The 24,244-nt window shown below is 48.9% G+C and overlaps 2 protein-coding genes across 3 annotated transcripts; both read right to left on the bottom strand.

Annotated features, from left to right (window-relative positions):
• Positions 1-1,061: 1,061 nt before the first annotated feature.
• Positions 1,062-19,430, bottom strand: LCK (LCK proto-oncogene, Src family tyrosine kinase). Of its 2 annotated transcripts, XM_006176202.3 has the most exons (13): positions 19,281-19,430; positions 8,791-8,900; positions 8,404-8,485; positions 8,130-8,220; positions 7,784-7,882; positions 7,538-7,641; positions 7,203-7,352; positions 6,781-6,933; positions 6,448-6,627; positions 4,432-4,508; positions 4,188-4,341; positions 3,973-4,104; positions 1,062-1,712 (listed from the first exon to the last, which is right to left on the bottom strand). In XM_006176202.3, exons 2-13 carry the CDS (start codon positions 8,893-8,895, stop codon positions 1,510-1,512), a joined length of 1,530 nt encoding a protein of 509 aa, XP_006176264.2. In that variant the 5' UTR covers positions 8,896-8,900; positions 19,281-19,430; the 3' UTR covers positions 1,062-1,509. The 2 variants fall into 2 exon arrangements, with proteins under 2 accessions (XP_006176264.2, XP_032351695.1); XM_032495804.1 differs by lacking the exon at positions 6,781-6,933 and having other exon boundaries at positions 1,069-1,712.
• Positions 19,431-21,253: 1,823 nt separating this feature from the next.
• Positions 21,254-22,817, bottom strand: FAM167B (family with sequence similarity 167 member B). Its single transcript, XM_006176200.3, has 2 exons — positions 22,354-22,817; positions 21,254-21,732 (listed from the first exon to the last, which is right to left on the bottom strand). The coding sequence occupies exons 1-2, from the start codon at positions 22,609-22,611 to the stop codon at positions 21,502-21,504; spliced, it is 489 nt and encodes a 162-aa protein (XP_006176262.1). The 5' UTR covers positions 22,612-22,817; the 3' UTR covers positions 21,254-21,501.
• Between the last annotated feature and the right edge of the window lie 1,427 nt (positions 22,818-24,244).

Raw genomic sequence — 24,244 nt, 5'->3', positions numbered from 1 at the left:
TCCTGAAGGGAATGGCCACTGCTCAGCTCCATGAGGATAGGTAAGTCCAAAGGAGCCAAATCTTCCTATTATTTTCAAGAGAAGACAGAAATCTGGAATTTTATACAAAAACCTCCCCAGTTTTATAAATTGCTAACTCAGTATATTTTCAAGACAGCAGTAAGTGCCATCCTTTTAAAATATAAGTCAGATCATGTCATGGCTCAGCACAAATCCCTGCAATGTCTCCTCAAAATGGCACCTGCAAAGGCCACAAGGCCCCAAGCCCCATATTCCCCTCCCTTAGGACAACAGTACCTTTCTGAGCCTGCCAGCAAGCTTCTGCCTCAGGCTGTTCCCTCTGCCTGACTGCTCCTCCCAGCCCCCAATACCATATGGCTCACCCCTCACCTCTGAGTCCTATCAAGTCTTCAAGTCACCTCAGTGAAGCCTTCCCAGACCACCCTCTTTAAACAAACCTCCCCTAAACACGCCATTCCTAACTCCCCTTACCCTGCTGTTTTCCCCTGAGCACTCTCACTTTGTAGCATCCTGTATCATTTACTTCTTCATGATGTTTATTGTCTATCTTCCCTTAAAGCATGTAAATTCCATTAGAGATCTTGCTTATCTACTGCATATCCTAGGAGCCCAGAATTGTGTCTGGCACACATTAGATGTTCAATAAATATTTGTTAACTGAGTGAATTATTTCAATGTTTAAAAATATCTTGAAGGTGAATCAGAACATATCTGAGCCCTTGAATCAGTAGCTGTAAAAAATGCTGTTGCCCTTAGATAATGGAGGAGGGGTGATAGTCACAGGACACATCTACTCTCTAAAAGGGTCTGGGTAGGGATTACCCATAATCCTTTAGGGCAGGATTTTGAAGAGGTTCAAAGAACCCATACAGCAAAGTATAGGGACCTCCTCTTGGCCCCCAACATCAGCAGGACTGGAAAAAGTTCAGATGTTCCTTCATCCCACCTTTCACCCCAATTCAGGGCATCATAGTTTCCATCTTCTGAATGCCCACTCCCCACTCCCAAGGAAGAGGAGATGGGAGTGGGGAGAAGAAAGATACAATCTTCACCAACACAGACATTTATTGAGCTCCTGATGTGTGCCAGGCACCAAAGAGGAGCACACAGAGGTATTAGACAAGGTCCCAGCCCTCAAGGAGCTCCTTGAGGATCAGGAGAAAGGAAAAGGGGGCAGGAGAACCTGGTGTCAATCACGGGCCTCTCTCCTCTCTTTGGTGGTCTTGGAAATAGGGGGACCCAGAAAGGGACAGCTTGAACAAATGTCCAAGACATACATACACAGGCCACACATGTACAAGCACATGTGCAGAGCCCACACAGAACCCATGAATAGGGCACAAGAAGTGTATGTGTTGCACATAGGTGGCATTCACACACAGAGTCCATATGTGCATAGGGCACATGGGTGTGACACAAAAACTGCATCTCCCCCAGCCCGGTTGGCAAGATGGGGGGAGGGCTCCAAGCCCCAGCCAGCCAGGCCTCTCAGGGCTGGGGCTGGTACTGGCCCTCCGTGGCCGTGAAGAAGTCCTCCAGCACGCTGCGCAGGTAGTCAAAAGTGGGCCGATCCTCCGGGCGTTCCTTCCAGCACAGCATCATGAGGTGGTACAACTCCTCTGGACAGTTGTCAGGTTGTACCATGCGGTAGCCTCGCTCCAGGTTCTGAATCACCTCAGGATTGGTCATCCCTAGAGGTTGATGGGAGAACTGACATCAAGGCTCCAGGCTTTGGAAGCCCACAGGCAGGGGGTGATGTTCAAAATATTTAACAACTGGTATGATGTGAGCACCAATCCAAAGGGACCTTGGTCTTCATCAACGGTAAGGGCATACCAGCAGTACCTGCTAAAGGTCAGTTGTGCCCACCTGCAGTGTCTGCTGTGACTTAAACACTCAATAACACACACGTGTGGCTGTGAGACCTTGAGTGAGCCACCATACCTCTCTGAGCCTCAGGTTCCTCATCTGGAAAATGGGACAATAGTACCTCCTACCTCATAGAGTTGTTATGAAGATTGAATGAGACAGTGCATACATAGCACTGAGTATAGTACCTGCAGAGGAGATGCTGCATAAAGAGTACTTGTGATTATCATGGTTTGGTGGGGAAGGATGGGGTGGTCAGGGCCCAGGGTGGGATGGGGGCCCCATGGCCAGGACAGTGGGGAGGCCTCTCCAGCTTTGGGAAAAGGCATATGAGATGCTGCATCAGGAAGCCAAATGGACACTGGGCTCTACCAAGGCAGATTCTACATGGGGCAGAGAAGGTCCACTAGGCCCCTCCATGACCCAGATGAAGCCATCTTTGGGCCAGTTCCCTCCCTTTGTGCTGGCCCCTTGGTAGGCTCCTTGCATGTGAACCCCAAGAGGAGCTGCTCTGTAGAACTGCAGGATCACAGCAGAAATAAAGCTCCCTGTTTCTGAATTACCCATGTGGCCTCTGGTTTCTCTTTCAGTCTCCTCTCAGGAGACTGTGACAGGCAGTCCCAGAGCCTGACCCTTAGAGGGTCCCAGCAAAACAGGAGTTTTGCTCCTATAAAGCACCAGACTGGAGAGATCTTTCCTCCCCAGGCTTTGCGCCTGGGGGGGCCTCTAACTATGCATCCCTCACGTCAAAACCAGGACACCGAAAGATGATAGGCTAGGGGACAACACTCATGGCTACAGTCAAGGGTACAAACCCACTGGCTACACCCAGCCTAAATATAGCCCACAGACATACTTTGGTTTGGCCCCTATAGTGTTTTTAAATAATCTGAATCATCATCAATATTTGGAAATGGGCAAACTGTCCTAAAACTCCGTGTTTTGGCTTCTCTTGAAAAGACAAAGATCTGTATTTTGGGCCCCCGTGTCTTAATAGCAACCATCTGCTGGAGCAGATGCAAGTTCAGCCAGGTCCCCATTACTCCCCGTAGCCTCCCTGACCCTGAAGCCATGTGTCAGTTGCCATTTATCATCATACTTTCTCTGCCTTTTTCCTTCAATACAAAAATTATCTAAGGGAGCAGTGACAGCCCTTTGCAGGATGACTGGAATGTGGGTCTAGCCCCAGCGCTGCCCCTGGACTCTGTGATGGGGCAAGTCCAGGGCAGCAAGGATCCTGCAGACTCTCACCTGATTCAGGTGACTTTACCTTTCTAGGAGCAAAGTTCTGTGCACACTGCGCTGGCGACATGGGAAGCTTCTGCCAGTCCCACCACTGTGCTCCATAACCTCCCTACCCTGTCTTTGTGTTCCATTTCCTTTCCCCAGAATTTCCAAGTAAGGTCCTTCCAAAAAAATTCCAATCCTGTCTTGCCTGAATTCAGAGGTAAAGGACTTTGATCCAGGAGTTAGAGGGAGGGGTGGGAGAGGGTGAGAATTAGTTGTTTACATGTCTCTCTCGCTCTTTGCACAGAAAGCTTCAGAGGGGAGGGAAGTCAGTGTTTAGTGAGTATCTGAATCAAGCTCTCTTCCAAATAGTCTTGTTTTTCATATCATGAAACTGAGGCTCAGAGAGGTGATGTCATCTGCCCAAAGTCACTTGCCCAAAGTGATTAATAATATAACCTAACACTCTTGAGTGCTTAGTATGGATCAGGTACTGTTCTAACCCCACATTTTATAGCTGGGAAAACAAGGAATGATCTGATCAAAGCCAAACAGAAAGCATCAGTGGCAGATCTGGTAACAAAAAGCAGGTCTCTTGCCTCCCAGGCCAGATCCTCTTCTACATACTAGGCTGCCTGTGTCAGAACTAAAGAAGAGAGCTGGGATTATTGAAGGAAGAGAGATCTGAAGAGGGAGATGGAAGCCAGCCCTGGGGGATATAGGAGTGACACCCCTGAGGGATGGAGGAGAAGCAGCTAGAAAGTTTCAGATTCCCAGGCTGGGAAAAAGTGAGTGGAAAGATGGATTTGCTGCCCTTCCCCATCAACCCCTTCAGTTACTGCCCTTGACCCTGACCTGGGTAAGGGATGCGGCCATGAGTGACAATCTCTGTCAGCAGGATCCCGAAAGACCACACGTCCGACTTGATGGTGAATGTCCCGTAGTTAATGGCCTCTGGTGCTGTCCACTTAATGGGAAACTTGGCCCCTGGAGGGAGGCAGAGTGAGGTCACTGGGGTCTGCTTGGCCAGACCCTGTAGACCCCAGACTTCCCTCATATCCCACACCTACCCTCTCGGGCTGTGTACTCATTGTCCTCAATCAGACGTGCTAGGCCAAAATCTGCGATCTTGCAGCTCAAGGTATCTGACACCAGGATGTTGGCTGCCCTCAAGTCACGGTGGATGTAATTTCGCTCTTCAATGAATGCCATGCCCTCTGCAATCTGCAGGCCGGGTACAGGTCAGCAATCCTGGGCCAACATCCTTATCCCACTGCCCTGCGCCCACCACCAGCCTCTCCCAGGTCTCCTTACTTGGGCTGCCATGTCCAAGAGTTTGTTGATGGTCAGCTTGATGCCTGTGGGGGTCTTGAGAAAATCCACCAGGCTTCCTGTGGGCAGAAGCAAGAGTTGCTGACCCAAGATGCCCCAGGAGAAAGCTCCCAGACCCTTTTCCTCTGACTGGGGGTCTAGAAGCAGTGTCTCACATGTGGAAAGAAAGAGTAAGAGCTACAAATGAAGGAATGTGTGTTCAGAGTGAGGATACCCAGGATGTGTGAACATCCCAGGGACTAGGATGCTGCACTCTTAGATGGGTCTGCAAGCTTCTTGTCACCAATGGGATAGAGCGTAAACTCCTCAGCCAGGCATACAAAGCCCTGCAAGTCCCATATTTGTAGCTTCTTCTCTTTCCTCAACTCCTGCCCCTTTCACTCTACTCACCCTAGACAATGTTGAGATTTTTCACATAAACCACTGGGTTCTCACTCCAAAGTCTCTTCATCCCATCTCGCCTAAAAATTCTACTTTTCATACATGGCCCAGCTAGACTTGTCCTCTAGAAAGCCTCTCTAGATCCTACCAGGCATAATAAATTGCATCATCATCTGCCTTCCCCACAGCATGCTGGAACTTGCCCAGACTCTGGTTTTCCTAGTGTACATAACTAAAATAAGGTTTCCCTGATAGCAGGAGCCTTGTTTTATCCATCAGTGTTTCTAGCCCACAGTAAGCAGCAATAAATGTGTGCTGAATATACCAAACAGAGTATGGAAAGAGGCCTGGGGGCCTAAGAGACTACGTCTCTGGTAGCAGAGGGTGACTAGGAGAAGACCAAGGATGGGAGTGGCTGGAACAGAGCTAGTGATCACTGGCTCTTCTCAAGAGATTAAAACCCTGTGTGAAGATGACAACAACCTGAGTGTCCCCTCTATGAGTGCTGAATTAGTCACTAAAGACAAAGACCTCACCCAGAGGCAGCAAATGTGGACATATGCCGCCATTCCTCCATTGTGTCCATGGCAGATGTTGCTAATCAATCCCAGCACTCACTTTCAGTGAACCTCAGAATCCTTCTCAACACAGAACTTCAAGCAACTACCAAATGAAAGCAGCCCGCAGGATAAAACCTATTTTTCATTTCCAGAATCCATTAGCCAATTAACAGCTTTTTTCCCTTCCTAAAAGGTAGACAGATCTTATACTCCCAAAGAATCAGAACCAGATAACAAAAAACTTACTGGGCAGTTACTATATGGCAGCCACTGCTCTGCTTTATATGCATTAACTTTCATCCCCACAAAGACCCTACAAGAAAGTTACTATTGCATTATTATCACCATTTTACAGATGAGGAAACCATGGCAGAGAGAAGTGAAGTGATCAGCCCAAGGCCACACAATCCTGAAGCCAGGGTTCCAACCCAGGCAATCAGACTCTGGAGTCCTTAATGACTACTCTTATTTCTGGATAAGCCCATTTAGATTTCTGCTGTTATACTTGGGGAAACTGCACATAAGAGGTGGGACAGGGACTTGGCCTGTGTCACACAGCAAATCAGGGGCAAAGCTGGACCTAGAAATTCCTATTTACCTTCCTGGGGCTCTCACTCTGTCCAACATTGGACCAAGGGAGGGGGAGGCCCACCCAGAACTGAAAAGGAGGACTTTGGAACAGATCTGCCCTCCTAAGGCTCAGAAGCAGAAGGGAGAGAAATGGGGTTAGGGACATACTCATCTCCTGAGATCAAGCATCCTTAAATCAAGGTAGGGCTTTGAAGAAGGCAAACAGGGCTGCAGGTCAAGGAAGACTGGGGGGTGTGGGTGAATGCTCTTCTACAGCCTGCCACCTCAGGCTGGGCTCCCAGAGGGGGCTTTAATGACACACCCTCTTCAAATACCCTCTTGTCGCCCCTGGAGGTTAATCTTTAGGGGCTCAGGAAAATTCCTCTAGAAAACCTCAGGGCTGAGCCCTGCATATCTTCACCCGCTAATAGGAGCAGAGGAGACCACAGCGCCCCTCCCTGGGGCCACCCATGGCGGCGCCGCCCACCATTCTCCATGTATTCCGTGATGATGTAGATGGGCTCCTGGGTGACCACAGCGTAGAGCCGAACCAGTCGCTGGTGCTGCAGCTGCTTCATGAGATTGGCCTCGGCCAGGAAGGCATCGGGGGACATGCTGCCCTGCTTCAGGCTCTTCACTGCCACCTTCGTGTGCCCGTTGTAGTACCCTGAGGCAAGAAGGTGTTGGAGGAAGTCAGTCGGAGCCCATGCACCCAGAGCCAGGCAGCTGCCCTGAAACAGGACACTGTCGTAGGACTCTCACGACCTCAGTAGACTCCTCCCCTCCCCCCTTCTCCGCAGTCCTGGAAGGCCTCACTCACCCATCCACACCTCCCCGAACTGGCCAGCCCCCAGCCGCTCCACCAGCTTCAGCGTCTCCCTGGGAACCTCCCACTCGTCCTCCCACCAGGGCTTCTGGGGCTTCTGGGTCTGGCAGGGGCGGCTCAACCGCGTGCACAACCCGTCCGAAGAATCTGTGAGGACAAGGGAGAAGGGTAGGGCTCCCAATATCGCGGGACTCGGGGTCCCCACCCGGTCCGCACCTGAGGAAGTGTACTGGCAGAGGATGTGGGGGGCTGTCACCTGACCTCTAGGGCTCTAGGGTACCGCACCTCACCCTTTACAGGGGGAATGAAGGAGACGGGTGGAGGTTACCCCTGAGAGGGACTTAGGGGAGGCAGGCTGATAGGGCACAGGTGAAGGAGCCTCAGGCGCACGTCTGAGGGAGTCCTGCTGGGCTCACTTGTGTAATGGCGGACCAGTTCATGCAAGCCAGGAAAAGTGATGCGAGGGGAGATGTAGAAGCCGCCTTTGTCCAGGTTACGGATCTTGTAATGTTTCACCACTTCTCCCTGGTTCTGGTCGAAGTCCCGGACAGACAATGAAAACGACCCTGAATGGAAGAAAGGATGAAGGAACACAACAGAGGGGGAGGGGTGGCCTCCAGCGAGTCGCACCTCCCCTCACGCGCCACCCCAACCCGCATCGGGCTCTCAGCACCAGGACCTCTGGGAGCAGCAGCCCCAGCCCGCGGCCCCGCCCATGGCCCCGCCCTCGAGGCCCCGCCTAGCGGCTCACCCGCGGTGCTCTCGCTCTCCCGGATCAGGAAGGAACCGTGCGTGTTCCCGGGCGCCAGGAGCTGCCTCTCCGCGTCCTTGCGGCTCAGGTTTTTGAAGAACCATCTGCGCAAGGCAGAAGCGAAGGCTTCTTTCATTTGTTGGTCCGTTCTTCCTCCATCACCCTCAAGCCTTCACCACCACCTCTCCTTTGCTCCAGGGTCCCTGGATCTACTCCCACCCATCTCTTCGACGAGTCCCTACTCACGGTTCGGGCTCCAGGCTGTTTGCTTTGGCCACGAAGTTGAAGGGGATGAAACCTTCCTGGCCTGTGGTCAGGGACTGCGCCTTCCACCACTCGCCGTTCCTGCGCGACAGCGGCAGTTAGCGTGGTCTGCTCTGTCTTGGACTAAGCAGGAAACCCTCCCTCGGGACCCCCAGTTAGGCCATGCCACCCCACCCTGCAGCTTAGCACTCCGGAGCCTCCCATTTTGTCTCAAGAGCATCCACTGCAAGCCAGATCAAGGGCCGCAGGAGGGCTGCGGTACCCGGAATCCCCGCTCCCTCACACTCTACCACTGGGCAAGGATGGGTGGCGCGACCGGGGCACTCACTGCTCCAGGATACGTAGCTGTTCACCCTTCTCGAAGCCCAGGTCTCCATCGTGAGAAGGCTCATAGCTGTGCAGGGCGATAACCAGGTTGTCTGTAAAAACAGGGAGCGTCAGGGAGAACTACTCTGAAATAGGCTGGGAGTATGAGTTCATGAGTTAAACAGGGCAGAGGAAAAGACTAAGGGGATGGAAGGACAGGTGGAGGGTAGGTGGGGAGGAGATGAAGGCCCACAGCCAAGGGTCCTTATCTTTGGGGCCTTGGTGGTTGAAGTCACCTTGCAGTGGAGAGGCTGGAGGGTTGGAGCCTTCATAAGTGACCAGTGGATCCCGCACTTCAGAGCCATTCTGGATGGGCAGCTGTAGGGGAGAGAGGGGGATGAGCAGAGACAGAGAGCAGGAGTCTGTGTCAGACCCTATCTCCCCTCCCCACTACCCTGCTCTCCTTCACTTGAGCTTGGCCGCATCTTATCACTGAATTTGCTAGCCGATTGCTGTGTGACATTAGGAGACTCCCTTCCCCTCTCTGGGCTTCTTTCCATTCTGTATTGCAGAGGAGGGGGCCTCGTTGTTATTTCAAGGACCTGTAGTGTTGGTCCATTTCTTTCTTCTGGGTTGTACACACCACCCAACTCCCTCACCAAGCCCCCTGTCTTGCCTCTTACCGTGGCCTTGACATCCAGTGGGACTATTGGGTAATGGCAGTTCTCACATACATCGATGTTTTCCATCCAATCATCTTCAGGGTTTGAGCTGCAGCTACAGCCCATGGTCCCTGGGAGAGTGGAGAGGGGGCTGAAAGGACTCCCCAAGAGCTACTTCCCCAACATCAGACATGCTAGGGCCTAGCCCTGGGAATTTCCGCAAGTGCCTGAGGTGGCCAGGCCCCCAGCCCACAATCACCAGCCACAGAAATCTGAAATGTGGTCCTAGCTCCCAGTAAAGTCACACATGGCCCCTCTTTGAGCCCTAGGCCCCGCCCTCCCACCTGGGCTGGGCAAACCGCCACAGGCACCTTTGTTAGTCTAGAAGCCCACTTCCTGCCTCTCCCCCCTCCCTCTCTCTCTGCCCATCCCCCAAGTTGGGGGACTACCTACTAGAGATCACATACACTTCGCCAAGCCCTAGGGGAGACCTAAGTTTTGATCCTCCCCTACCAGAAGGGTGTGTGCGCCTCACCTCCTAACTATAATTCCCCTCTCCAGCCAAGGAAGGTAAATAAGACTCCTGCTCCTGAATGTCAGCCATCGGGCCTCTGCTCCCCCAGTCTCCCACACACAGAGTCTCCTTCAGAAGCTTCTTTCTGCTGCTTCCCAGCAGAAAACCCTTCAGCAGCCCTATTGGTCATATCTTTTTTATTTGTTTGCTTGCTTGAGCAGTGGAAACTTTTTGTCAGATGAAATCAAGCAGAACCCCATAGATGAAGCAGGTAAAAGTGGAGCTGTTCTGCCTGAAGCTCCTAGGAGTCCCTGCAGCACCTCCTTCCCGGGGCTGCTCCTCAGAACTGCTTGGAAAGCACTAGTCCTCAGATAAAGTTTAATTTACCATGCATTCAAGATCCTTTCATATCAATATCAAATCCACCTCCTCTGTCTATTCTGTTACACACACACAGACAGACAAACAAGCATCCCTACCCACACATTCACACAGCCTGTGTTCTGAGCTACTTCTCAAAACTTCACACTTTCCTTACAGCATTCCTTTGCATGTGGTTCCCCTGCCCTGGAATACTTTTGTCCACCTGTTGAACTCAAGGCTCAGCTCAAATATCACCTGTCCGATGAAGGCTTCCCAGTGCTCTTTGCTCTTACAATGTTCCACTCAGCCCACGATCATCAACTTAGACACTGAGTGCCATGATTAGACTAACTGATGTGTCAGTCCCACTGCATCTCCTACCCCCTTAATGAGATGGGGGATTCATCAAGAGCAGAAGCTGTGTTTTATTTTCCTAAATGTCCCAGCACCCAGAACTATTCTTGTTAATAATTGTTGACTAGTATGCAGAGGGTTAAAGCACAGATTCTCCACCTGCAAAATGTCTTAGAAACCACCAAGTCTAACCTCTGATTTTAGATGAGCAAACCGGGGCCAGGGCAGAAAAGGCCTGCTTAAATTCACACAATTTGGGGCCGAACAAAGCTAGAGTTGTTAATCCATGCTGGGACCAAGTGGAAGTGGGGAGCAGTGGTGGTTTTTTGGTTAGCAACTTTTAAAGAAATATGTCAATTATATTTCAATTAAAAAAGAAGAAGAAGAAGATTCAAGCACAGGCCCCAGAATCAGAGAGATCTATGTTCAAATTCTGGTTCTGATATTTATTGTGTCACTTTGCTGAAATCATTCTACCCAAGCCTCACTTTACCTTCTCTGTCAGTTGGGGACCATCACCCTTTTCTCAGAAGCTTAGATAAATTTTAGCTTAGTTTTGAGCTTAGAAAGTCTTCCATCACTGCCCAGTCTGCCCTACCAACCCTTCCTTTGGAAGGTGGGAGAATGGGACTGGTCCATAATCCTCTTTGCTTTAAACTCATGTTTCTTAAACTGAGATACTTACAACCTTTCATGGGTACTGGAAGTCACGGGTGTGCACCTTCCCAAAGCATGCACCTTCCCAAAACTTAGTCACAGAGTTAAACAAACATAGATCTATTACAAATAGAGAAAAATACAAAATGTACAAGGAATTTTAAGCCAAATCAAGAGCCTTTCAAGGAAAAGGGTATCCATTTACTCTCCTTCTACTGTTAGAAATCCTGGAGCATCGCGGGGACACATTTGAGAAATCCTGTTCAGCCAGAGTCCCACCCATCTGTGGCTGCATATGGCTATTGATTTTTTTGATTGCTAATTTTACTATGGCCAGGAACTGATTAGCAGCAGAAGCCTCCAGAAAAAAACTAATAACAACCTGGAACTAGCCTAAGATGAGCTAAGCTGTCTGATAAGGCCATGAGCATTCTGTTGTTTGTGATACTCAAATAGGCCTTGGAAAACCACAGGTTGGTTATATTACACAGAGAACACCAACATGGGATGAGATGTCAGCTTAGATCAGTAAGGTCCCTTCTAGGCTTGACATTCTTGGAGGCTTTGGAAAAGACTAAGAGAAAGATGAGAAAAGTTTCGAGGTGAGAAAAGAGGATGGACAGGGGTGCAGCAGTAAGGAGAGGCCGGTAGAAGGGGCAGTAGGAATCTAGGCTGAAGATCATAGGGTTGGAAGCTGGTTCCTAGTCCACAGTAGGGTCACATGGGAAGGAAAAAGGAGCCACAAGGCCTTGGGTCAGGGTCCGGGAGAGCATACAGGCAGGACCTATATCCTGCATGAATCTGGGCCTCCCAGAAGGAATCTGATGTCCTTAAAGACTGGGGCCAGATAAAAAAGAATGAAATATTGCCATTTGCAGCAACATGGATGGACCTAGAAATTATCATACTAAGTGAAATAAGCTGGACAGAGAAAGATAAATTAGTATATGCTATCACTTATATGTGGACTCTAAAAAAAATAATAATTCAAGGGGGAAGGTATAGCTCGAAGTGGTAGAGCACATGCTTGCATGCATGAGGTCTTGGGTTCAATCCCCAGTACCTCATCCAAGAATAAATAAATAAATCTAATTACCTCCCCACACCCGGGCAGGGGTGTGGGGGGAGACAGGGACCAGGAGTGAGAAAAAGTCAAGCTGTGTTAAATTAATCTGAAAAGAACTTGGTAACTCTGCTGGGTATGTGACCCCTAGTGTTTCCTCTGTGACTTGTTTTGTGCTCCTAGAGTCTTCCAGCTGCAGATAGAAGGCCCTGCCCCCTCCCAAAAGTGTGAGCTTTAGAGTATAGGGCCGGGCAGCAATCAGAAGACCCCAGGACCCCAGAGGTTATTTTGGTGAGTGGCTTCCAGCCACTGGGAGCTACATGCTCCTATGAGGCCCCAGGATAATGTTGAAGGCCTGCAGTTTATTTCAATATTTTAAAAATCTGAAGGGAAATGGTACTATGATTTGTTCCTTAGTTTGACAACTTGGATTACTGTTTCTTCAATGCATACTTAGTTAAGTCTCTGATTAAAATGTGAACTAGAAAACAAGAAAATTAGTACCTATGTGAGGTAGTTTAATAAGCAAAAACTTCAAAATCATGAGACCCATGGTGGGAGGGGAGGAAGTTCAACAAGGGAAAGGCGAAGGAGTCTCTGGAGGGAAGAGTTTAGAAGCACTAGTGTAATTCACCAGCCTCGCTTTAAAAATAGAGAAACTGTTGGATCAGAGAAGTTGAGTGATTTTCCCCATAGCACATGAGGGGCCTTGGCAGAGGTGAAACTCAAACCAGGCTTCTACCTCCTTTATCAAGGTACTCTCCTCTATTGTTCACTTCCTGGAAAGTCTAAAGAGGGTAGGGAATCCTGAGAGTTCATGGAGAAAAATAGACCAGGAAGGAGGTTTGATCATTGTGCGGTTAAGAAAGGCCTTTTTCTCTAAAACAGTTCTCCCTCTACCTAGAATGTGTGTTTGTGAGTATACATTTACTGGACTGGTGAATACAAGTGTCCGTGCATATGGAGGTCTATGAATCAGCGAGCATTGTGCTTATGTGTTCACGCCCATGGGTGTGTAAGAGTCTGTGTGTGCAGATGGATGTATAACAGAACAGGGTATGTATAATTTGTGCCTGTCCCTATATAATTGTGTTGTCTTATATGCATGTATTTATTTATACAAAATGTGGGTCCCATCTTAGTCTTAGTTTGACAAAGATTGCTGGGTAGCCAAAATGATCAAACCAAGTTAAAAAATGAGGTCAGCAAAAAGAAAATCAAAATTAAAGCTTAATATAAATTTCTCATCAGAAGGAAGGAACGAAGGAAGGAAGGAAGAAAGGATGGGAGGAAGGGGGAACAGATCCAGAGAATCCCCAGGGCTCTTAAGACCAGCAACAAGGGCAGATTCTGGGGTGAATGAAACAGGACATTCTCTCCCAGCTCAGGAATTCAAGGTCAATAGAAGGAATTTTGTAGGTTCCAGATCTCCTCTGACCAGGGTCTGTAATGTTTTCTGTCAAACTCAAGGTCTGTCCATGGTCCACAGAGCACTTTGTACCGGTTATAAAGGGCCACTTCCCTGTGGTTTCAAACAGAGAGTGGAATGAGGACTAGATTTCAGTTCCTACCCCTTCTTGTCCATTAGCACAGTGCCCAACACACATAGTGGTCCTGCTCATGCTGTAGAATTGATCAAAATTTCCAGGCTGCATGAAGCTTCTGGACTAGATTTTCTGATCCCAGGGTTGTTTAGGAATCATATCTCAGTGAGTTCTATTCTTGCCAACTTGTTCACTTTTATTGATTCCATAGACATGATCTTGCCTGGCTGGGCCTAGAAGGTGTTTTGTCCCCTTAAAAAAAAATATCCAACACTTTTCCTCCTCTAAACTGTAAACCTATTCATTTGTTAAACATTCTGTCCAAAATGTGTGCCAGCTTCTTGCCTGGTTTTCTCTGGCTAATGCTTTATGTTAAAAGTAGGCAAGGTAGGGAAGGTATATCTCAGTGGTAGAGTGTGAGGTCCTGGGTTCAATCCCCAGTACCTCCACTAAGAAATAAACGTAATTACTTGTTGGCATTGTACAGAAATTAACAGCCATATTGGTCTAGAAGCATTAAACATAATTTTTTGCGTTTGTATAGGGGTAACACACTGTATTGAATATATAAGTTCTTACCTACATAGGTTTGATTACAGAAACTAATAAAGTATTCTCTAAATAATGAAAAAAAGAAATAAACCTAATAACTTAATAAATAAACCTAATTACCTCCCCTAAAACAATAACAACAAACAAACAAACAAGCAAAAGAATTGCAAAAAAAAAGAAACTAAATTAAAAAAAAAGCAGGCAGGCTATTCCACTGCAGACCACTGTTGTACTCTGGGCCACCTTGTGGCAAAATCTGTCAGGAATAATTTAAAATATTTTCTTGGTTTTTTTCCTTTGGCCAAGATTTGGTTATTGGCAAAATTGCATATTTTCAGGGGGAGGGTATAGCTCAGTGGTAGAGTGCGCACTTAGCATGCACCAGGTCCTAGGCTCAACCCCTAGTACCTCCATTAAATAAATAAATAAGTAAACTGAATCACCTCCCTGACCAAAAAAAAACTGCGTATGTTCAATGAAGAGACTGGACTGTGGATGCCCACACAGCCCTCATCATGGTACTCAATAATCAGGGTTGACAGGCATGGTAAATAATTTCTTGTGGGTAAAACAAGGATGTGTCCTTTTTCATGTTTTCCCTCTTTGATATAATACCACCTTTGAATGAACCCCGTGAGTTCACAGAGTTCACAAAAACAAAACGGGGGGGGAGGGTATAGCTCAAGTGGTAGAGCCCATGCTTAGCATACATGAGGTCCTGGGTTCAATCCCCAGTACCTCCATCAAAAAACTAAATAAATAGATGAACCTAATTACCTCCTCCCTGAAATAAATAAATAAATAAATAATTTTTTAAAAATTTTAAAAATGAAAAAGAATATTTAAAAAACAAAAAACAAAAACAAAACAGAAAGATAAGCCTTCCCTTGCATGCAAACAAGATGGCTTTATTCTCACAAGCTGGGAGCAGCTTGGACCTAGACCTGATTCTAATAGATAATTATTGCCATAAACAAGGACTGTAGAACAATCATTCTAAAGATGATATTTTTGGTAAAGGATCCTCCAACTAGGAACTTGTACATCCCTAGTAATTCCTTTTATTGGGTCCCCTTCCTCATGTACCTCTGTATGTATTTTGCATCAAGGGGGTTTTATCAGGACTAGTTTGGCAATCCAGACCACTTTATTAAAGTTTCTGAGAGTCTGCAGGGCAGGGAGTTTTCAGGTCACCATGTCCATGTCACAGTGACCCAAGTTCATTCCCAAGGCCTCTTAGTCACTCACTGGCAGAGGGCCTTTGGGCAGGTTATTACACCTTTCTGAGCCTCCCTCAGTTCCTTTATCTTCAAAAAAAGGACCTGCATCTAGGATTACTGTAAGCATTATACGTGATATCTAGATGATCTTATATAATAAAGTACTTTAAATGGTGCTTGGTACAGAGTAAGGCCTGAAAAATGAGAAGATAGTTATTTGAGGCTAGCATGGGCATTTCATTACCCCAGCCCGAAGCATTTTCAATTTCCTTTCTGATTTTTGGCACTTCCACAGACCACTTTTTCACCTTTAATATATTTACCTCAAATGGAAACTACCAAAAATGGAAAACCAGTTACCACCAGCCATAAATAGAAATCAGTATATATTAAAATAAACACATACTATAATACATACATTCACATTTGTAAATGTTCATTCATTACCCCCCTAAAATCACTCACCTGCATCAATGGTGCGCGGGCCATGTTTGGGAAAATGTACTGCAACACAAGCTTTGGGCTTAGGCCTCTACTGGTGAATTGGAGGAGGCACAGTTTTCTTACTTAGCCAACCTATCGACCAAAATTTAATGGCTCTGCCTTATGTGTCAGGCTCTGACCTAGAGCTGGGAACACAGAGGTGAGTTGACAGAGAGGTCCCTGTGCACTTGGCCCTGCCCTCTGTGACAGAGGTGGGTCCCCCTCTCCCGGGCCAGTCCATTTTCACAGGAGGCATTCAGGCCTGTCTTCAACTTGCTGATCTGTAATGTCTGTGACTCCCGACAACACTGACAACGCAAAACAGCAATACTTGCCAGGAAACAGCATCTCAAAATCACCACCATTACCCATTAAACCAAGTTAACGACATTTAGCTAAAACCATTGAAGATGAGGTAGATCTCCATGCATTGATGTGGAAATAGGTCCCAGACATAACATGGCAAGCAAGTTACAGAACAGAATGTAGAGTATAAGCCTATTTGCATTTAAAGATGTATATATAGGGGATTCTTTTAAGCCAGGCTCTGTTCTAAGCCTTTATTTGCATGACTTCATGTAATTCTCATAATAATCCTATGAGGTAAGTACTATTAATAGCCCCATTTTACAGATGCAAAAACAGAGGCTAAAATGGGGCAAAACAATTTGTCTGAGGCCTCATAACAAATAAGTCTGTGGAGTGGCAAGTCGAACCCCATTCTACCTGCCTCAAGAGACTAGGCTCTTAACCAATACGCTTTTCAGCAGCCACACACACAGAGGAAAATCTGGCAGGATGCACACCAAACTGTTCACAATGAGCATATCTCAAGAGTGAGACTGGAAGAAGCCGCATTTCTTATATTTTTTTAAGTTTAATTTTCTTTCTTTCTTTCTTTCTTTCTTTCTTTCTTTTTAAAGTTTAATTTTCTTTAAATTGAATATAGTTGATTTACAATGTTGTGTTAGTTTCCTGTGTCTCTTATATTTCTTTGAATGCCTCAGTACTGTTTGAATTTTTAAAAACAGCCACATGCTAATTTTGTAATTGAAAAACAAACAAAAAAAAAACAACAAAACCACCACCAACGCAGAAACTCCACCAAGAAATAAAATCACCTGAGAAAGATCAACCATACAGCTTGCCCTTCCACTCTTCTCCTTGTCTCAAGAGGTGCAGGCATGGGACAGGGGTACAGGGGAAAAGATTCTGTGATGACAGAAGTCTGGGAAACACTGAACTGGTTAGAAACAATCAAACAGGGAGACTTTCTCTGGGGAGACTCTCAGAGCTTCAATAAGCTAACGTTGATCACGAAGTAAATATGGGACACTCTGCAGCTGAGGCCATGTTAATTTGTCCCCAGAACCATTTCCTTTCCAGGTGCCTCATGGGCCTAGCATTCTTTAAAACACACATCGGAAATGCCACTTACGAGACTTTAAAAGCAAGTCTGTATTTTGTTGGTAGAGGTCAAGTCCCTGGATGGTATCTTTGTCCCACCTGCCCCCATCCTACCTACGTACGCAGCTACCCTCAGCATTGCTTTCAATGAATTGAGCCTGGTCTTGAAGCCATCAGCATGGGTGTGTGTATGGATTTGTAGGATCCAGTGTGTGATGTATGTGCAGTCCCTGCTTCTGCCTCTGAATGTACATGCACACATACATTTTCCAATGATGATATAAATGTTGTTTGGGCTAGAGAGGGAGGGTGCCCGTTGTGTGTATGTGTGTGTGTGTGTGTGTGTGTGTGTGTGAAGCTGTGTATGGGACCCTCGTCTAAGGTGGATCCTGTGGCTCAGCCTAGAATTCTCACACCTACTATACACAGGAAACAAGTTCATTTGCAAAGCCACACCACAAGTGTGAGGGAATGGGCTGCTCACTGGCCTGCCAAGGTGCTGAGTAGGAGTAATTCTGGGTGTGGACAGCGCCCCCCTACCCCTTGGTGCACAATTTGCAAGAGAAGGTGGGGTGTTAACCTCCATTAAGCACCTACTATGTGTCAGGTACTATCCAGGGCACACTGCAGCCATTATTTTCTCTTTGATTCCCCACAAGCACTCTGTAAGGGAGGGATTTACTATTGTCTCTTTACCAATAAGTAAACTGGAGTTCAGAGCGGTGAAGCCACTTGTTCAAGGAAATGGCAGAACCGGAATTGTGCCTGGTCGGACTCCGAAACGCACATCCCTTGCACTACACCAAACCCCCCGGCTCTCTTGCGTTTGGTCTTGCTCTGCGGTTGGGGTCTCTGTCCTCATGGTACCCAAGGAACAGAACCCAGGGACAGTGACCTTGGTTTCATGTCCTAGGTACTCTGCAAAACAGGCCTTTGTCCTTCTCAGAACTGCCTTGACTCTTCCAGGAAGCCTTTTCTCGTCCTCTGAACCCTCACCTGTTCTCTTGCCCTATCACTTGGGACTTTTTCCTTTTGAGAAGAACCTCTGTCCCTGAGCCCCGAGGGCAAGGGACAGTGAATTATCTATCAGCACAGGTTGGATGTAGGAGACTGCTTAGGCCCATCCAGGGTCTGGATGAGCCCTCTTGACATGTGGGGAGAGTCAGCATGTTTTCCCAGACCCCGAAAGAGGCTGTAGGCCTTGGAGCTGGGGAGAAAAGAAAGGCTGGGACATGCTGACTCGGTGGAAACTATGTGTCAAGAAAAACTCCAGTGGTGGATGGTGAGGCAGGGGAAACCTGGAAAGTCTGGCTCAGGTGGGGACTTACCCCGTAAACTGCAGGCCGAGAGCTAGAAAGTGAGGGGGTGGACAGGGAGGTGACTCGGCCTCCCTGGACCTCTACCTTCCTGGGGTTTGAAGCAGGAATCAGCAGAACATGTTGGCCCTACACATGCAGCAGCAGTGGGGGGTGGGGGACTGGAGCAGGAGGGAGCAAAGGGAAGAGGGGAGGACATCCTGTGGATACAAGGCAGGGGCAGGAGTGGCAATTTTCCAGATGGAAGTCCTTGCCCAGGGCCAACTGCATCCCTGTCCGGGATAAAAACAGCCCTTCCTCTTCCCTTCACCCATCATTCTCTCAACCTCCCCCATAACTTCCCAGAGTCCTGTCAGATACTTCCATGCTGGAGGCCCCATCCCAGATGATAAATATCCCCTCACATGTCCATCCGTTCCCAACGGAAGATGCCTCCCTCTCTCAAGCAATGCTGGTCACTGATTCTAAAATCACTTCTCACGTGTCTATCCGTATGCTCCGGGTTTCTCCTCTCTCCCTGTCCCTCAGGAGATCTTGTCACCGGGGTCTGCCCCAGCAACCAGAAGGATACTTGGGACCCCTGACTCAAGGTTGTCCATCACCCGGCTCCATGAGGGATCATACCCCAGGCCATCACCTCTCCCAGGGACTGTGGGGAGGGAGTGCTTTGCCCAGTCTGGGCCTCAGGAGGCTGATCCATCACGGGGTGAGGGACTGGGTTTAGGGATTTCTGAAGGCCTTTTCAGTACCTGTCAGTCCAGATCACCAAGAAAAATGCTCCCAGTGAGATGGGGACTGATGGCGGGCAGTGTGGCAGACAAGAGAGAGAACAAGTACCCAGGAAAAAAGGTAATCTGGATGTTCTGCCTGCTCCCACCTGACCTCCAGCCAGGTTATTCTGTCCCCCCAGCCTGATGGGCTGCTGCATACCCAGGGAGCCTGGCTCCATGCCCAGCTGCAGCCCTCTGCTCTCAGGCCCCCTAGGCAGACTCTCGGCCCTTACCGCAGCCCCTGGTCCCTGTTCCCAGTATTTCTTACCTGCCCAGCACAGGAGCCCTCTGGCCCCATTCACATGGTCTTCCTGGCCTAGCCTGGCTGCCCAGACACAGTTTCAGCTCCCCTCAGCGTCGTAGCCACCGCCTGTCTCCTCGCACCCACGTCCCACCCTGACTTCCTGCCTCCTCCTGAGGGCTCCGCAGCCAACCGGGCCCCAGCAGCCCAACCACAAGCCTCCAGCACCCAAAGCTTCCTGCTGCTATAGCCCCTGGCCTCTCAGCCCTTGGGGATCCTATACATCTCCAATCTAGGCCCTCCTCCCCCTGAGGGTGGCACTCGGAGGTGAAGGGAGGGTATTTGATGGAACCTTCCTCCTGCTCTCCAGGGTGCACCTGGACAAGAAATTCAAGGGGCAGCCTTTAAACTCCAATGAACAGGAGACAGACAAGCACTCAGCTTTCTGTGAAAGGCAAGTAGCACCACCACCATAGTCACAGTCTGAGAGATGAGTGACCCTTTCATTACAGTCGGAGGGCAGAAGTAACATCACCACAGAGTCAGAGGAGAGGACAACATCCCTGTGAAATTGTTGGAGAGCAGACACCGTGTTACAGTCAGACAGATACCAGGCTACCAATGTTGCCAGTCTCGGCAGCTGAACACCAGCCAAGTCATCTCAGGACACAGGATAATAGTTTTATTACTTGCAGAGGGTAGGCTAACATCCCTTTCACAGACAGAACACCTTTTACAGTCAGAAAGCCCGATGACAGGCTGTTTGAGGGAGCGGGCAGGACAACCCTGTGTCTTTAAGAGGGCAGAGTAAGAGCCTCTGATGTAGGCAGTGAGCAGGACAGCACCAACTAATTATGGTTGGAGAGAAGGGCAATCCTTCTAACCCAGGTAGAGGCCAGGCCACAGCCCTGTCAGAGGAACAGGGTCTGGCACCACCTCCTGCAACAGGTGGAAGACAGAACAAACACTCCCGTCCAGGCACCCAGGTGCAGGCGGCAGACTGGCAGCACTTTCTGTTATGGGCAGGAGGCAGGAACCTTGACACAAGCAGCAAGTAGGCCAACAATCTCCCTTTCCCCTGGGACCCTGCTGAGGGTAGCACCCATCGTAGGCTGAGGGACAGGTCACCACTGTTATGAGGAACTCTAGGTGGCCTCTATTAGGCACAAGAACTGGGCCTTGACCCCACCCAGAGGAAAACATACATGTGTTTCCACCCCTTGAGCCTGCACTAAGTTAGCAGGTTGGGGGAAGGGAGCCCACAGAGCATTGTTGGGGTTTGTGAGGTGGAAGCCTATGCTGTGTTCACCTCAGCTGCAGAGAGAAGGGGGAGACAGGAAATGGGTGGGGGGAAGAGGAAGCCTGAGTTGGAAAGTCAGACAAAGAGGGTAACACAGAAACAAAAGCTGAGAAATACAAAGTTTGAAAAAAAACCTACAGAATGACACAGAGCTCAGAGTCCCAGCTGCGGGCCCCAGCTCCCCTTGCTCTGAACCTGAGCACCTCCCAGCCCATCTCTGGGCCTCAGCACCACAGCAACAATACCACTGGGGACAGTAATCATACTCAATAGAAAGTTCACATTTATTGAGGGCTTACTGTGCATTATCTCACTTAAGATATATCAAACTACTGGGGAGTGAGAATTAGCATTTTCATTTTAGAGGTAAAGAAACAGATGCAGGGGTTAAGGGAGCCCCTCAAGATCCAATAGAAACAAATGGTGATGTCGGCATTGAACCCAGGTCTATCAGATCCTGCATTCTTCAGCTGTCCCATTTAGCCAAGTCTCCTTCCATAGGGGTGATTTAGATTTTAAGTTCTTTTTCAGTTCTGATCTTGGTAAGGTGAAGAGAGAGAGATGGCGCTGTGGGAGAGTTGGGGATCCATTAGTCTATCTCCCTCCCCAAGGCCAGCATTCTCTCCTGCAGTGGAATCCTTGGTCCCTTCAACATGCAACATACAGCGACCTTTGGACTGAATAAATGACTGCAGAGTCCTTGATGGGAAGCAGGGCGTTTATTGGGGGAGCCTGGGAGTCTGTGAGCTCCTCCCCTTCCTCCTAGCCGCATTACCCTCCATCTAGGGCAGCAAGGGCAACAGGATGCTGGGGCTTTATGCTCCCAGAGAGCTGCGTGTGCCCCACCCCTCCCCCACCCCTCACCAGGTGCTGGCTCCTCTGGGCACCCCTCCCTTCCTCCTTCCCAGGTGGGCTTCTTCCCAGGTGGGCTGGGGTAGCGGGTGCCCCTCAGCAGAGGGTGAAGCGCCGGGAGCTGATGTTCATGCGCGTGAGGCCTAGGTGCCGCAGCGGCGGGGCGAGGGCCATGCCGGCCCCGGGTTCCAGCTCCAGCTCCAGCTCGGCCTCGTTCAGCAGCTCTTGGTGCAGGTGACAGGCTTGGTCCACCTTCAGCCGGTGCAGCTGGGCCCGCAGCCGTAGCAGCTGCCCTGCCAGCTGTCGGTCCTGTGCCTGCATCTCCCGCTGCGGCCGAAAGGGGGCGTGATCCCGCTGAACCTCCATTCTTCCCTTCCGCTCTACACCCTGGGTCTCTGCTCTGGCTGTGTCCTCCCCACCCCCTCATTCCTCTGCTATCTCTCAAATCTTGCTCTAAACCCTAGCTAAGGAACCATTTTTGCACAAATACAGGTGCCTGTAGCCCAATCCTAGATCAACTAAGTGGAATCTCCAGTTTGGAGAATGGATATCTTTACATTTGCACATACTGGGTTAAGAGCCATCTGTTCAACACTTGCCTCTGTCTACAGCTGGTCAGTGACTCCTTTGTATCTTTGAGGTATAACAATTCCCAGAGTATGGGAAGCCATGCCTTCCCCACCTGTAACTGGTGGCCCCCCAAGGGCAGGGCTCTGTCCCCTGAGTCACAGAAGCACAAGGTCAGTAGATTGAGTGGACTCCTTCTAGCAAGGCTCCCTGAATAAAACACTTGGCAAGTCCATTCCTGGTTCTTCAGCCCTGGGACAAAGCCAAAGGGGTGGGGGGCAGTTGCTGGAGGTGGCATCCCCTCCCACACCCGGGGTCTTGGGCCCTAAGGAGGACTGGCCCTCAGGCCCTCTGCCAGGCCACCCACCCCACCAGACTCACCAGCTCCCGACGGAGCCACTCAAGGGCAGAGTCGATTGAGTCGAAACCGCAGATGGCCCCGGGTCCCCCAGGCCCAGGTCTGGCTTGGGACCTGCGCCAGGCCTGGCTCTGGACTCGGGCTGTCCACTCCAGGTATGAAGGCCGCCGTGTCTGCAGCTGCAGCTTGGCAGTCAGTGCCTTTACAGAGTCCAGGCTCTCTTGTTCCTCATCCTCCTCTTCTTCGCCTACTGCCTGGAATTTCAGTGGCCCCAGGGCCATGGTTTGGGGTGAATGATAGGGCAAGGCTGGCAATATTGCCCAGGAAGAGGTGGCAGAAACTGAGAGTGGAAGAAATGTGCCAGGGAGTGTGCAATGGTGAGTGCTCAAGGTGGGTCAGGGAGGTTTGAGTGTGTCAGAGTGGGTAAGTAGATGGGTATGGGAGGCTAAGCATGCAAGGGCTGGGATTTTCCTGGACTGCTGACCCAGGGGCCACGTGATGCCCATCCGGGTTGGGGGCAGGAGGAGCTCTGCTCCTCTGGCCCCTTGGATGAATTTTATTGTCTTTGACCAGAAGGAGACACCCAGTTCCCAGAAAGGAAGTTGCTCCAGGATAAGAAAAGCATCATTCACACCAGAGTGTTGGCCCTCTTCCCAAGACTCAAGTTAAGGGAGCTGGGAGAGGATAGAGCTGCCCCCTGTCCTCACTTATGACCCTAGCTCTTGCTCTTCAGCAAAGAGTGTCCAGATCCCTGGCACAGGAGTCAGGAGACTGGGTTCTGGCACTGGCTCTGTGGGACCTTGGACAAGTCACTGGCTCTCTGTTAGGACAGATCAATGATTTCAAGCTACACAGCTAAAGAACTTTAGGTTTCCCTGGGAATCCTTCAAGGACTGTGTGCAAGGTAAGAGCAAAGCTGTGGATAGGCTCCTAGACCTCTCTCCCCCTTCCCCATCTCAGAGCTTCAACCAGAGCAGTTCCCTTTTTCAAACCTCGTATTGAAATAGAACACACCCACAGAAAAATTCACGTATCATAAATACATGGCTTGATGAATTCTCCTATGTAAGCAGCACCCAGATCAAGCAACTGAGTATTACCAGCATCCAGGAAGTCTCCTTTTGTGCTTCTGGCCTATCACAACTCTCCTAATGTAATGTAACCACACAAAGGGCTCACTCCTGTGCCTGTAGTCCAAAAAGCCAAGCTTTGACAGGGTGTTTGCAGTAAAGTAAGGGTTTATTGCAGGGGGCCAAGCGTGGGAGTGGGAGACAAGCCTCAGATCCAGTCCAACTCGGTCTTTGCGTTGTTTTTTGTTTGTTTGTTTCTTTTTTAAAGACGAAGAACAAAGAGGCTGGGATTACTCACCATCTTGTGACGTTTATGTGACATTTCTTAATCGTTTTTCTGACATTTCTTAATCGTAGTTTCAGGAGTCAGGATGTCTCTGGTTTATGATTATCTGGCCAGGTGGTCCATGGCTGGGGGCTGATGAGCTGTTAGCTCATCTTGCCCTGGAGAAACAACTTGAGTTTGTATGTTAATGATGATATCTAGAATAGCAGTTTTAGTATGTTAATGATGTTATTGACAAGAACAATTTTAGTCATCCTGACTCTGGTTGTTGAGGGTTCAATTAGTACAGGATTGAGGTCAGAGGGGACAAAAAAGGGAATAAAGTTTTGGTTAGAGAGATTAACCATAAACCTAGTAAGGGAACTAGGTTTTAGGGGGACCTGGTTTCAGTAATACTACCCTACTTTCTGACAGCATAGATTAGTTTTGCCTTTTTGTATATTTTCCAGTGATTCTCAAACTTTAGCCTAGGTCAGAATCACCTAGAAAGCTTGTTAAAATGGATTACTGGGGTAGCTCACAGCGAAAAAAAATGTGACAATGAATATACGTATGTTC

Source organism: Camelus ferus, chromosome 13, assembly GCF_009834535.1.
Source record: "Camelus ferus isolate YT-003-E chromosome 13, BCGSAC_Cfer_1.0, whole genome shotgun sequence".
Lineage (NCBI taxonomy): Eukaryota > Metazoa > Chordata > Mammalia > Artiodactyla > Camelidae > Camelus > Camelus ferus.
This window is presented reverse-complemented; position numbering and strand designations above follow the sequence as displayed.

Bases quoted from the DNA above. Each gene is read 5' to 3' on its own strand.
- LCK (XM_006176202.3), bottom strand. From the start codon at position 8,895: ATGGGCTGTAGCTGCAGCTCAAACCCTGAAGATGATTGGATGGAAAAC. The intron at 6,628-6,780 runs GTGAGTGAGGCC...TTCTTGCCTCAG, and splicing joins GTTCGGGGAGGTGTGGATGG to GGTACTACAACGGGCACACG. The intron at 1,713-3,972 runs GTCAGGGTCAAG...ATCAACCTCTAG, and splicing joins TGGCCGCATCCCTTACCCAG to GGATGACCAATCCTGAGGTG.
- FAM167B (XM_006176200.3), bottom strand. From the start codon at position 22,611: ATGGCCCTGGGGCCACTGAAATTCCAGGCAGTAGGCGAAGAAGAGGAG. The intron at 21,733-22,353 runs GTGAGTCTGGTG...TTTCGGCCGCAG, and splicing joins AGTGGCTCCGTCGGGAGCTG to CGGGAGATGCAGGCACAGGA.